This window comes from Neomonachus schauinslandi, chromosome 2 (assembly GCF_002201575.2).
Source record: "Neomonachus schauinslandi chromosome 2, ASM220157v2, whole genome shotgun sequence".
Classification (NCBI taxonomy): domain Eukaryota; kingdom Metazoa; phylum Chordata; class Mammalia; order Carnivora; family Phocidae; genus Neomonachus; species Neomonachus schauinslandi.
In genome coordinates, this window is record NC_058404.1 from 149303809 (window position 1) to 149318624 (window position 14816).

Consider the following 14816-nt stretch of genomic DNA (forward strand, 5'->3'; position numbering starts at 1 on the left):
TTCTTTTCTCTCTTTTTTTGTTTTGTGTTTTTTTATTTATGGTATTAACATGAGGTTCATATATAACATTATGTATATAGGAGTCTATATTAAGTTGATGGTTGGTTAAGTTCCAGCACATTTTAAAAGCACTATATTTTTGCTTCCCCGTCCATGTTTTATATATAGGATGTAAAATTTTACATCTTTATTTGTGAATCCTCTAAGTAATTTTTCTAGATATAATTGATTTTACTACTTGTGTCTTTTAACCTTCCTACTAGCTTTGTAAATGTTTGTAAATGTTTTCATATGTTTGCTTTTACCAGTGAAAATTTTCCTTTCCTAATTTTCTTACTTCTAGTTATGGCCTTTTCTTTTCTGCTTAAAGAAATTCTTTTAATATTTCTTGTAAGGCTGGTTTAGTAGGGATGAACTTCTTTAACTTGTTTGGGAAATTCACATTTCTCTTTCAGTTGTGAATGATTACCTTCCCTGGAAGAGCATTCATGGTTTTGTTGTTTTGGGGTTTTTTGTTTGTTTTGTTTTGTTTTGTTTCTCCTTTCAGGACTTTGAATATATCCTGCCTCTCTCTTTTGACATGCAGAGTTTCTGCTGAAAAATCAGTTGATATCCTTATGGGTTTTCCCTTGTACATAACTATCTGCTTTTCTCTTGCTGCTTTTAAGATTTCTACTTTATCTTAACTTTTGATGTTTTAATTATTTTGTGTGTTAGTGTGGACCTCCTTGGGTTCATATTATTTGGTGCTCTCTTCTTCCTGAACTTGGATGTCTGTTTCCTCTCCCAAATTAGGGAAGTTTTCAGTTATATCTTCAGTTAAGTTTTCTGCCCTTCTATCTCTCTTTTCTTCTTCTTCTTCTGCACCCCCTATAGTACTGCTGTTATTACACTTGATGTTGTCCCAGGGTTCCTTTAACCTATCCTCATTAAAAAAAAATTTTTTTTCTTTTTGCTTTTCAGCTTAGGTGCTTTTTTACTGCCCTGTCTTCCATCTCACTGATCCATTCTTCTGCATCCTCTAATTTGCTGTTAATGCCTCTAGTCTATTTTTCCTTTCAATTTTGTATTCTTTAGCTCTGATTTTTTTTTATACTTTCTGTCTCTTTATTGAAGTTCTCAGTGAGTTCATCCATTCTTCTCTCAAGTTTGGTGAGCGTTTTTATGATCATTACTTTGAACTCTTTTTCAGGTGGATTGTTTATCTGTATTTCATTTAGGGTTTTTTTGTTGTTGTTGAGTTTTATCTTACTCTTTCATTTGGAACATGAGCATGAACATGTGTCTTTATTTTGTTACCTCTCCTGGTCTTGAAGAAGTGGACTTGTGTAGGAATATCCCCTATGTAGACTCTGTGTGCTTGGCGGTTTTAGGTGGCCGGCTAGACCTGGAGTGTGCTTGGTCTGTGATCACCCTGGCGTGATAAGGCATGGCAGGTGGGGTTCTACCCTATGGGGATGGCTGGAGCTTGGGTCCTGGATCTGGCTATGGCAGCCCTAGCAGGCCAACTAGAGCACCTGAATTCTGATCCCATCTGCATTATCAAAGTGGAGGAACATAAGCAATGGTGCTTGCCAGCACCTGTGACCTGGAGAGAGTTCCAATAGCTGTGCCACTTTTTGTCAGATGCTCTAGGGTTAGTAAATGGATTTTCTTCAGGTATAGTCAGTTACCCTTTAAATCACTGTTTTTTTTTTTTGTTTGTTTTGGGTTTTTTGTGCCTCAGGGCAGGTGAATCTGTGCACCTCTCAGTGACATCCCTCCCTTCTGCAGGTCATCGGATCGAGGTGAAGTTTCAGATACTACTCTGTCTTGTCTCTCCTACCTTTCTCTCTGTGGCCCTTCTGTCCTTTGTTGAGCAGAAGTTGTTCAGTCAGCTCTCAGTTCTTCAGGAGGAATTGGTCTATATATAGGTGCAGGTTCAGTGTGTCCATGGAGGTTGTGAATTCAGGGTCTTCCCTATGCTACCATCTTGGACCGCCTCTAGCTTTGCCTCTTTTTGTGAATATTTTTGCAGACTCATTTTCTGTAAATTAAATTCTGAATCAAGTTATGGCTAAATTGCCTTCAATCAGTTTACATTTCTACTTAAAATATATTTGAGTTTCTGTGTACCTTTAACATCATTCACCCTGGGTGTTACCAAGTTTTTTAATCTTTGCCAATCTAGCAGCTTATTTTTTCATTGGCATTTCTCTAACTATTAGCACAAATATATTACAAAATTTTTGTTTTTCTACTGTTTTGTCTAGAAAAATTAGTGTTCTAGAGGGTAATACCAGTCGTTCCACTACAAACTATCCAATTAAACATTTATATGTGTACATTTTTGTGTAATATCTTTTTACAGTATTGCCTTCCAACACACCAAATGTTCGCAGGACCAAGAGAACACGATTGAAACCTTTGGAATATTGGCGGGGAGAGAGAATAGATTATCATGGAAGGCCATCAGGTAAATTCCAATTTACACTTTAATATCTGACAATAAATAATAATGAGAATGCAACAGTTTATGTATATTATGTGCAAAGCACTGTCTTACATATTTACATAAATTACCTCATTTTATCATCATCTTCCAAAAATGAGGCCAGAACAGATTCAAGTACAGATTTGTCTGATTACTATAGAAATGCTTATCTTTTTCTCTCTTTGGTAGGAGTTTGAGGTGAGTGTGTGGCTTGAGAGTGTTATTATTCTATACTATTGAACAAGGTTTTTAATTGCATAAAGTAAGTCATTAGATCAGAATATGAGAAAATTATAAAAGTGGCAAAGATTAATAAGTATTCCCCTTTACTATTCTCATCCCATTTGCTCATCATATTTCTCTACAGAAATATAGACAGTGGGCAAGAAAGTTATTTCTTTTCTGTGATGGATATATCTAAGTCAAAGAACTAAGCTCACTTGTGAATTATTATAAATATTTCATTGCTGGCTTTTGTGTTCTTTGTTATTCAACCTCACTTTTGATTTCAAGCAACAGAGATCATTCTATCATGTTTTATAAGTCATCTAGATTTAGGGTAGTAGAAACATAAGTGGAATTGGTTGGTATTTGTGTTGTTTGAGTTACTAGCTCTAGAATATAGTAATAGTACTGTATTCTTTGATAGTCTAAAAGGAAATGTGCTATAGTAATTTAAATTTTGTTTCAATATTTTTACTCTCTCAGATACTTTACCTTTTTTGTTGTTAACTTTCAGGAGGATTTGTGATTGGTGGAATACTGTCCCCAGACACAGTGTCACCTAAAAGGAAGTCAAAAGGAAACATTGGAAAAGTCAACAGAATGGATAATAGGAAAAGGATCTGTCTTGATAATGAGGAAAGAAGTATGAACTTATTCCTGAAAGTAACTTTTAGATTTTATTTTAAATAATATTGCTCTGAGAAGTAGCTCTTTACAAATTTTGGAATTTATTTGTAAAAACGTTAGATATAATACTTCAGGGTGAATTCACTTTTTTTTCTTTATTTTTTATTAAGTTTTTAATTTTAATTCCAGTATAGTTTACATACAGTGTTATATTAGTTTCAGGTGTGCAATATAGTAATTCAACAATTCTAAACATCATTACTCAGTGCTCATCATAAGTATACTTTTAATCCCCTTTACCTAATTGACCCTTCCTCCCACCCACCTCCCTTCTTATATGCTTTATTTTAAATGAGTCCCCTCAGTGAAAGTTACTTTTTTTTTCAACAAGAACGTTTTTAACTTGAAACATACTTCAGAATACATGGTTCTAAAAGATATATATAAAACATTCCATCCAAGAAAAATAGAATACACATTTTCTTCAAGTACACACAGAAGAATCCTCACATAAAAAGAGACATAACAGGGGCGCCTGGCTGGCTCAGTTGGTTAAGCGACTGCCTTCGGCTCAGGTCATGATCCTGGAGTCCCGGGATCGAGTCCCGCATCCGGCTCCCTGCTCAGCAGGGAGTCTGCTTCTCCCTCTGACCCTCCTCCCTCTCATGCTCTCTGTCTCTCATTCTCTCTCTCTCAAATAAATAAATAAAATCTTAAAAAAAAAAAAAAAAAGAGACATAACAGATATTACAAATTTAAGAAGACTGAAATCATGTCAAGTATATTTTCCAACCACAGTGGTACAAAATTAAACATCAACAATAAAACAAAGCTGGAAAATCTACAGTGTAAACTATTAAATATTTAGTATGTAAATATTAAACACTACACTACTGCACAAGCCAGCATTGGGCCAAATAAGAAATCAAATGACAAAACTGGTCATTACTTTCAGTGTTACGTTATTGTTTATTCTGGTCTCTATTTTATTTATTTCTGATTTTTCTTTGTTATTTCCTTCCTCTACTAAATTTCAACTAAATCTTTTTCTAGTTCTTGTGGTGTAATGTTAAGTTGTTTCTTTGAACTTTATGTCTTAATACAAACATTTTATAGCATAAATTTCACTCTTAACGTCTGCTTTTGCTGCAACCTATAGGTTTTGGAATAATTGTGTTTTCTTTTTCTATTGTTTTGAATTCACTTTTTTTTTCAAAGATTTTATTTATTTATTTGACAGAGAGAGACACAGTGAGAGAGGGAACACAAGCAGGGGGAGTAGGAGAAGGAGAAGCAGGCTTCCCGCCGAGCAGGGAGCCCGATGCAGGGCTCAATCCCAGGACCCTGGGATCATGACCTGAGTTGAAGGCAGACGCTTAACGACTGAGCCACCCAGGCGCCCCTTGAATTCACTTTTTAATGTCCACTCTTTTTTCCAAATTCTGAAAATAAACGTATTTTGCTTTTTACAAAAATCATTAATAGCATAATATAAAACACTTCCCCATGAGTAAATTACCCTGTCATTGAAGCTCACTTTTCCCATGCTCAAATTATGATTAAAATAGACATTTTAATGAATTTTTAGTGTATTACTTATTTCTATCTCTCTGAGAGAATATTCAAAACATTTTTGATGATGCAAGAATATCAAGAGTTGTCATAACAGGTTTACAGAAAATAAGTTTAGTATGTTTGATTCTATATTAAATCATTGTGGTTTTTGAATTTTTGTTTATCACAGTAGTCATTTATAAATAGGAAAATAGGAAGAGATTGTTACGCCTGTGGTAGGCTTTTTTTTTCTTTTCTTACAACTTGTCCATAGCTGTATTTCATACTAGACTTTCTTTTAATTGAGAAGAATTTTAAGTAAGTAGTTTGTATTACAGTGATATTTCTTTTGCAGAGAATAAACTCATGGTAAATCTGAGTATACCTCTGGGAGATCCATTGCAGCCAACAAGGGTAAAGGACCCAGAAACAAGAGAGATTATTCCCATGGGTAAGATTAGGGATAATGAAAATGCTTAATTTAATAATTAGTAAGGACAGATTGTTGGCTTGATGACTAGCCTATCTGCTTTCTCTTTTTCTTCCCAACTCTTTTAGAGCCAAAGTCCAGCAGAGTCTCTAATTCCAGTAAGCAGCCTATGTGAGGACTACCCTGGGGGAGCTCTGATAGCAAACAATGTCTAGGGGACACATAGCACAATGTGTTTATCCTCTAGGGTACAGGTGTTATCATCAGGAGTGTTGCCTCCCCCAGTAGGGCCCAGGCCTTCTTTAACCAAGATGACACAGGGGAACAGGTTTTTCCTTATGGGTAGCTGTTAAAATTTAGCTGGTAGATCCCAGAATACACCCTTACTGTGAGTCCAGGCAGGGATTGTGGGCAGGATTTAGACAGCCTTCTGGGCCATGGGATGCCAATAATAGTACCTAGGAAATCAGACCTTTAGGGTGATGACTAGCAAGAACATTGATATGCCACACAAATGCCAGGCTTAACCTTAAGGCCAGCAGAGGGTCCTAGAGGCCTACTGTTGTATCTAGTAGGCATTAAAAGTACATTGTCTCTGAGACCATGATTGGTTCCAAGGGATGGGCTATAGTGTGATGAGGGCAAGTAGGGGACACTTAGCTATTTACCAACAGGTAATATTTACATACAGGAAATATTTAAGTGTTTTAACTGTTTTAACTATATTAGTGAGTACTGAGGACCATTTATCCTAAGTCAGAGGACAAATAGGTCAAATCAGAGAGGCAGTAGTGGTATTCCCAATTAAAATTTTGGCTGTGAAATAGGTTCCATTTGACATCTTAAGTAGTAAAGTTATTTTTATAATCAGATTGTTTATTTGGCAACAGAGGTAGAAGTACAGAAAATTTTGTTTAGTGTAGTTTCTTAACTCAAAACAATGCTATATTGTATCAGGTTGGAAAAGTTGTGAGTATTGTCAGGAGTTCATAACTTTTTGTCTGTTTCTTGAGTCTATGTATTTTCTATATCCTGTAATCTGTGAGATTACTAACATTCCCAAATATCCAAGGAAACAGAAGTTGATTGCAGAAGAATATTTTAACTATATATTTGGAAAGGTTTATAAGTAAAAGGGAAATTCAGAAATGAGATAGTGATTGTGAGCAACAGTAAGTACTCTTGCTTTACTTGATAAAAATCTTGCTATTTAATAATCAGTCAAGCAAGCACAAAATCTATTATGATGATATATTTAATTGTGAGCTATGTTAAACTTTTTAAAGATGTGGAATTCTTGTTTCTTAGCTAATTTTGTTTTCTGTCTGAGCCATAATAGAAATAATAATACTGTCATTGTTATTATTAATAGCTAAGACCTACCCTAATGCTTATTTTGTGCCAGACAGTATTTTAAATACTTTATACACTTTAATTCATTTGATATTCACAACTCTAGCATAGATGAACTATTATTGTCCCATTTTATAGAAAAGAAAAGAGAGGCACAGAGAGAGAACTAACTTGCCCGGTCACACAACTTGTGAGACAGACAAAATTTGACCTCTACCATTCTAGCTCAAGTAAATGACCTTAATCACTTCTGTCTTTGTAAGGCAGGTTTATATCTAGAAAAATTCTGTTGTATATGTGTGTGTATATGTTATATCATTGAGCGTTATTATTGCTGTTTGCTTTATATTTATATTAGTGTTTTTCCCTTAGATCTTTTAAGGCCACGAGATACGTATCAATTTTTTGTTGAGCATGGTGAGTTGAAAGTGTATAAAACACTGGATACACCTATTTTTTCTACTGGAAAATTAATATTAGGACCACATCAAGAAAAGGGAAAGCAGCATGTTGGCTCAGATATATTGGTGAGTGTATTTCTCCATATGTTTATGTTGCTCTATTGGTATAACTCTGATTTATTGGACTTGATGAGGTATTAAAAATGCTGTTTTATCAGAAATGATATTATTATGGTGCATAGAGAATTTTTCTGTTAAATCTGTTTAGAGTCAACCAGCTAACGGTTATTTAAAAGTACCTGTTCTGTGCATAGCGGTGTAACCTTGAAATTCAAAAGTTTAAGGAATGTTCTTTACTTAAAAGAACCATATAATATAGGTTTGCAAACAAATAATTAGAGCTGTTGAAAATTAAGTCTAAATTTCATTTCACTGATCATGTAGTTTAGCAATAATGAGATTTTAAAAGTCTTCAGAATCATGTAATCAGCAGTAGACTGAGGACTAGGAGCTACTTACTTCAATAAGCACTAAATAATGTATTACTATATGTGGCAGTATTACTGGCTGAAATTATAATGAGATTCAAGGTGAGTCCATCTCTTTCTCTCTGTCTCTCATTGGAGATACATGCCCCTGCACCATTGATGTGAGATATATATATGTTGTATTTGTACGTTTTGAATTTGAAAATTACAGAATTTGAATATCACCAAATTTTAATAATATTTACTATTTTACTGCCATTTAAAAATACTGAGTCTAAGGCATATTTTTCAGTAAGTAACATTTCAGGAACCTGTGATATCATGCGTTACTAGAGTATTGCATTCAGAACAATTGTTTTTACTGACAAAATTAAACTCAAGAAAGAAAAAAAGAAAGAACAACAAGCCCTTGAGTTTATATTATCAAAGAAGGGCAAATTGAGGCAAGAAACGAAGGTACACATGAAAGTCAAAGAGTAATTCATTAATACATTAGTATAACTAGAATTGGATTTAAAATACTTTAAAATATGTTTTAACCCAATCTTAAAATATTCTCCAGATACTATTAAAAGAGTAAAAATAACACATTGAACTAACTAAAGTAATGATGATTTCTGCATAAAGTTAATTAATTAATTAATATAAAAATGAAGATAAGCATTATGAAATATCATCATTGAAATAATAGCAGTTACCCATTAAACCATAATGCCTTTATTATACAAAAGAAAATTTAAATAGTAAATGTTTGAAAGTATTTAATCTGGCTACTATTCAAAGGAATCCACATTAAAAACAAGAATATTTTATATTTACATAGCTAGTAGAAATTATTGGAAAAATATTTGTACCCTTTGATTTATGAATCTCATTTCAGAGTATTTTCCTCAGAAAATAATTTAAAGGCTAGGGAGGCTGGACATATATAGGTATTTATTGTAACATTGATAGTAATTGCAAAAATTAGAAACCATTGGAAAGTGTTGCAGAAAGAAATGGTTATATTTTATATTTTGACTTAATAATAAGATGTCATTATATGATAATAAGCAGTTATATAGCATTTAGATGTTCCAGGTACTGTAATAAGCATTTTTATATCAGTTTAAGCATATTATTTTTGAAGAATAGCCATATAAGAAGACCTTTAGGATAAATATTTAAGCAAACTTATGGAAAATAGAAAACTCTGTATTTTATTCTGACTAGAATTTAAAAATGAAAATTGAAGGAACTATAGAAAAATAACATGTTATGAGATGATTATACTTGATTTTTATTTCTTCCAAGTGTTGCCTTTAACTTTTTATAATGAAAATCAGAGTTAAAGTTTTTTATTTTTTTATATAAGAGTATTTTTACGTTTTTTAAAACATGAAGCACACTTTTAAATATATGCTTTTGAGAAACAAAAGGGACCAGATGGAGAACTGGCATAGGCCGTTAACTCTTTCCTTCAAACTCAATATTAAAGAATCTGTATGAGAGGGAGATAGTAGCAGTAGTAGATTTGTTAAAATCAAAACACAGAAGAATTAACAGATTAACTATGGGAGTTGGTTGTGGAGCTCTCCCAAAAGACAAGAAGAGATTAAGAAATGGAAAATAAAAAAGTGAAGTGATGTGGAGAACAGAAAAAAAAAAAAAAAACCAGGAGAAGAGAGGAAAAAACACAAATGAGTGAAGGGGTGGAAATATTTGAAAAATTAGACAATAAATGTTCCAGAACTTAAAAAAGTGAGAGTAACATACTTTAAAGAACCAGAGTTCCTTAGAGAAATGTCTGAATGCAGGCCTGGAGCTGAGCTTGAAATTATATATGTGTGTATATATATATATACGTATTTTTTTTTTTAAAGATTTATTTATTTTAGAGAGAGAGTGTGGGGAGAAGGGGCAGAGGGAGAGGGAGAGAGAGTCTCAAGCAGACTCTGCTCTGTGCGTGGAGCCTGACACGGGGCTCAATCCCACAACCCTGAGAATATGACCTGAGCCGAAACCAAGAGTTGGAGGCCTACTTGACTTCGTCATCCAAGTGCCCCTGAGCTTGAAATGTTTTTTTAATCATAACTGCTAGCAAACTTACCAAAGACCATTAGAATTGGGTCATAAGGTCTCAGGATCCAGCTTGAAGATGCTCTCACTGGACAAAGATGTGAAAACTTGAGAATCAATAAGAATAACTTGAGTGATACATATCCATTATATTTAAATTCATGAATTTGAAAGACTGCTATAAAAAAGAAAAACTGCTCTTGGAGAATTCTAGGAGCCTAACTTATTTGACAACAAATATGGTAAATAAAGGGAAGTAAACATTTTTTTTTGCCCTTTTCTTATAAACTGTACTGTTATGTAACCAAATAAAAATGAGGTGACGTTGTCCTTTTTAGAAATATTCCAATTAGAGGTGCCTGGGTGGCTCAGTCAGTTAAGCCTCTGCCTTTGGCTGAGGTCATGATCCCAGGGTCCTGGGATTGAGCCCCACATCAGGCTCTCTGCTCAGTGGGACTTGCTTCTCCCTCTCCCTCTGATGCTCCCCCTGCTTGTGGTCTCTCTCTCTCAAATAAATAAATAAGATCTTTTAAAAAATTCCAATTAATAAATGAAAAAGGAATGGTAGAATAAAATATTACCATTTTGCAATCCCTGATAAACTGTTGGATCTGTCTAGGCATTGAGTATGAATGTCTGCTAACATCTAAAAAAGAAGACGACCCCAGAAGTTGAAAATAGAGCTACCGTATAACCCAGCACTTGCACTACTGGGTATTTATACCAAAGATACAAATGTAGTGATCTGAAGGGGCACCTGCACCCCAATGTTTATAGCAGCAATGTCCACAATAGCCAAACTATGGAAAGAGCCCAGATGTCCACCGACAGACTAGTAGAAAAAGATGTGATATATATATATATATATACATACACACACACACACACACAATGTAATATTACTCAGCCATCAAAAAATGAAATCTTGCCATTTGCAACGATGTGGATGGAACTAGAGCGTATTATACTAAGTGAAATAAGTCAATCAGAGAAAGAATTATATGATCTCACTCATATGTGGAATTTAAGAAACAAAACAGAGGATCATAGGGGAAGAGAGGAAAAAATAAGACAAGAAGAAATAGGGAGACAAACCATAAGAGACTCTTAATCATAGGAAATAAACTGAGGACTGCTGGAGGGAAGGAGGTGGGGAGGGTGGGGTTAAAAAAATTAATTAAAAAAGTAAATTAAAAAATATATTAAAACAAAAGAGAAAAAATAAATAAAAAACAGAGAACCAGACTTTATGTGCCTCTTGATGGAAGAATACAACACTATGTATGCAATAGTCTTGCCTCTTCCATTTCCTTTAAAAACAAACCAACCAACAAAAAAAGAAAAAAACATAAAGCAAACAACAAAAATACCTGAATGTGATCAAAACTCTAATATCTAACTACCAATTTAAGGATATAAAGAATAGATGACCTTTCAAATGATACCCTGAGGTTGTAATCAACAAAATTCAACTATGCAAAGATTTTTACAGCAAACTTTTCTGCTTGATTTCTTTAATAGGTAAGTTGCAAGGAATAAAAAAGAACCAAGTAGAACCTATAGATCAGTGTTTCTCAACCATGGCATTACTGACATTTTAGACTGGATAATGCTTTATTGTAGAGGGGCTTCCTGTGCATTGTGGGATGTTTAGTAGCATCCCTGACCTCTGCCAACTAGATTCTAGTAGTATTCCTCTAGTTGTAAGAATCAGAAATGTTCTCAGACGTTGCCTCTTGTCTCCTGAAATTGAGAAATTACCTTCAAATTGAGAACCACTGTAGACTGAGCAATTTAAGAGGATAAACAGACGCTTAAAAATACATTTAAGAGACAATTGGAAATTTTAATACTGACTGGGTATTTGATATTAAATATTTATTTATGTTTAGGTGTGATAAAACTGTTGTAGTCGTGTTTTTAAAAAGCACCTTGGGGGTGCCTGGCTGGTTCTATTGGTAGAGCATGTGACTCTTGATCTCGGGGTCGTGAGTTCAAGCCACATGCTGAGTATGGAGATTACTAAAAAAATAAAACTTTAAAAAATAAATAAAAATTTTAAAAACACCTTGATTTTTTAGTACACACTGAAATATTTACAGATGATTTATGATGCTGGGGTATTTATTGCAAAATAACGTGGAATGGGGGAAGTAAAGAGATGGAACAGGGAAGGTTGTTGGTATTAGATATTCATGGGAGTTCATCATTCTATTTTTGTGTACTTAAAAAGCCTTCCTATTAAAATGTTTGCAGAAGTGGAAAGAGGTGTACTTAGCTAAATTGAATAGATAAAGAAAAAAAAACACTTAAAAATATATGCTTGACTCTCTGGGTAGTATGTTTGTTACCTTTTTGTCTTTTAAATTGAGGCAAAATTTCTTTAGATGTAATAAAAAAATTTTTTTATTAAATTATAAAGTACCTTTGGAACTTTTTGAAGAGCTTTTTTCCTATTTAGGGAGTTAGCATATTATAGTGGTTAAGAGCATGAATTCTGGATTCAAAGTGCCTGAGTTCAAATCTCATTTTTGCCATTTACATTGTGAACTTGGGAAATTACACCCCTCTGTTTCCTCATTTTCTTCATTTGTATAAAGCTATTAAAATAGTACCTGTCTCATTGCTACTTACATACATTAAATGAATACAAATTAAATGTTCAGAATAGTGGCTGGCAAGGAGTAAGTGCTAGCTGCTATTGTTTTCCTGGTATTTTAGGCTCATTTCACAAAGTGTTAAAAAAAAAGAGAAGGAGGTGGAAGAGGAGGAGTGATTCTCTGAGGCAATATATTTTTGATGGCTGAATCTCAAAATTTGAATCTGAATGTTTGAAGGCTTTATATTTTTTTAGTTACCCCAAAACCAGATCATTGCCAGGGTGTTACCTATGTATAAAATGTAAAATTTGCCATGAATATGAATATGGAAGCCTTTATGATTGAGAGTTAGATTTATCCTCTTTTACTTTCTTAATGTTGATGCTTGTTTAAATGTATCATTTATTTGTTTTACTTTTTGTTCTTTCATCTGTCAGATTGAATTACCTGTCCGAACCATGTAACCTTTAAAGAGGTGTATATAAAACCTAGCTATTTTGTAGTATAGCTACGTGATATTATTTACCGTGGTTCTGAATTTTCATAAGCTGGTAAATAATAAGAACAAAAGAAATTTCTTCCTGTATTAGTTTTCTATTGCTGTTTTAACAAATTACTATAAATTCATTGACTTAAAACAATACCCGTTTATTATCTCACAGTTATATTGATTAGAATCCTGGTGAGCTTGGCGGAGTATTCTGTTTAGAGTATCACAGGGCTGGAATCAAGATATTGGGAGCTCTGTATCCCTCTCTGGAGGCTCTTAGGATGCATCTGCTTTCAGGTTTATTCAGGTTGTTGGCAGAATTCAGTTCTGTGTTGTTGTAGGACTGAGGCTCTCATTTCCTTGCTGGCTGTTGGCCAGAATTCAGTCTCAGCTTCTAGAAATAGCCTATATTTCTTGGCTCATGGCCCTCTTATCTTCAGTGCCAGCAACAGTCTATGTCCTTTTCATGCTTTGAATTTCTCTGGTTTTCCTCTGCTTCATCTTTCTTCTGCTTCTAGGAGAAATTCTCCACTTTTAAGGGTTTGTGTGATTAGAATAGGCCCAACTAGATAATCCAGACTTACCTATCTCCCAATCTCAAGGTCCTTTTTGCCATGTAACAAAACAAATTCTGGAGATTAGAGTGTGAACATCTTTGGAGGGTCATTATTCTGCTTACCACATTTCCTTTAAGTTTCTTTGTAGTGTGTTGTTGTGGTTGTTGAATTTGAAATGAGATTTTAATTTTTAATTTTACAGGTTTTTTATGTTAACTTTGGTGACCTTTTATGTACCTTACATGAAACACCTTATATAATAACAACTGGGGATTCGTTCTATGTTCCTTCAGGTAAGAAAAATAAAGACATCTTCTTTCATATAGTTAAAATATTTATATAGTTGCTCATGAGTACCATGCAAATGGAAGCCACAGTGGTCAAAATGAAATGTCATGTGACTCATGCCAATACATATTTTTATTTTATCATTAGGTAAGTATGTTAGTATTTGGGTACATGAAAATTGAACAAGAATTGCTTATTGCAAAATGTAAAAATATTTAGTTTTATCCACGGTAGGAGGAAAATTATTTCTGCTGTATTACCTATAAGACATTATGTAGTCAAACAATTTTTAGTAGGTTATTTTAAACATACAGTATAGTATGTTTCATCAGCTATTAAAGAGCACAAGCCTCTGGAAAGAGGACTGTAATTTGTTCATTTATTTATTCATCATTCAACAAAGGTGATTGAGAGTCTGTCAAGCACTGCTCTAAGAATATAGGATACATAAGTGACCAAAATAGGGGAAAAAATCCCTGCCCTCATGGAGCTTACATTCTAATGAAAGGAGACAAAAATAATAGCAGTGTTTATATAGTCCTTAGTATGTACCAGCACTGTTGTGAACACATTATGATTATTATAACTCAGTTAATCTTAATATGTATCAATTTCTAATATATAGAAATTTTCTTTCTTCACCCTTGTCTAATTCACCTTAGCATTCATTATCAGAATGATGTGAGATTTTCATTTCTGTCAAACCTTATCTGGATCACAGGTGATGGTTAACTCTTGGATTTTTTAGTTCATGGAATTAAATAAGACTTACTTTAGGTTAGATGAATTGATTAAAAAAAAATTTGATACTATATACTGTAACTGCCTTAGTGATGGCTAAACATTCAATTAAAAGGAAATGATTCCTATGGAAATAATTTTTTTCTTACCACTTTACTTCTAGGTAATTATTACAACATCAAAAATCTCCTGAATGAGGAAAGTGTTCTTCTTTTTACTCAGATAAAAAGATGAAAGATGAAGCAAAGTTTAAATACGTATGTGTGTCTATATATATATAGACACACACACACATATATATACACACACATATATAAAACAGTTTGTGCAGTTGAGACATTTATCTTTATAATTATTTGTGATATTTTAAAATAAAAATTTTATTCAGTTTTGTGTGTTCTTTTATCTGATAAACATTTCAAACCCCCATGTGTCTTCTGATTTTTTTATAAATGTACACATAGTCTGTAGTGATGCCCATATTCATAGTATTTTAATAACATGAAAAGAATCTCTTCTCTCACAGTGAAA

The 14816-nt window shown here is 33.4% G+C and overlaps 1 protein-coding gene across 1 annotated transcript in view; it reads left to right on the plus strand.

Annotated features, from left to right (window-relative positions):
• Window positions 1-14583, plus strand: part of CENPC (centromere protein C) — a 77934-nt gene extending 63351 nt beyond the window's left edge. Inside the window, 6 exon segments of the mRNA XM_044912714.1 lie at window positions 2351-2455; window positions 3213-3341; window positions 5235-5330; window positions 7035-7189; window positions 13459-13549; window positions 14449-14583. Of these exon segments, the coding sequence (XP_044768649.1) occupies window positions 2351-2455; window positions 3213-3341; window positions 5235-5330; window positions 7035-7189; window positions 13459-13549; window positions 14449-14519 (647 nt within the window). The 3' untranslated portion in view covers window positions 14520-14583.
• The last annotated feature ends 233 nt before the right edge of the window (window positions 14584-14816 follow it).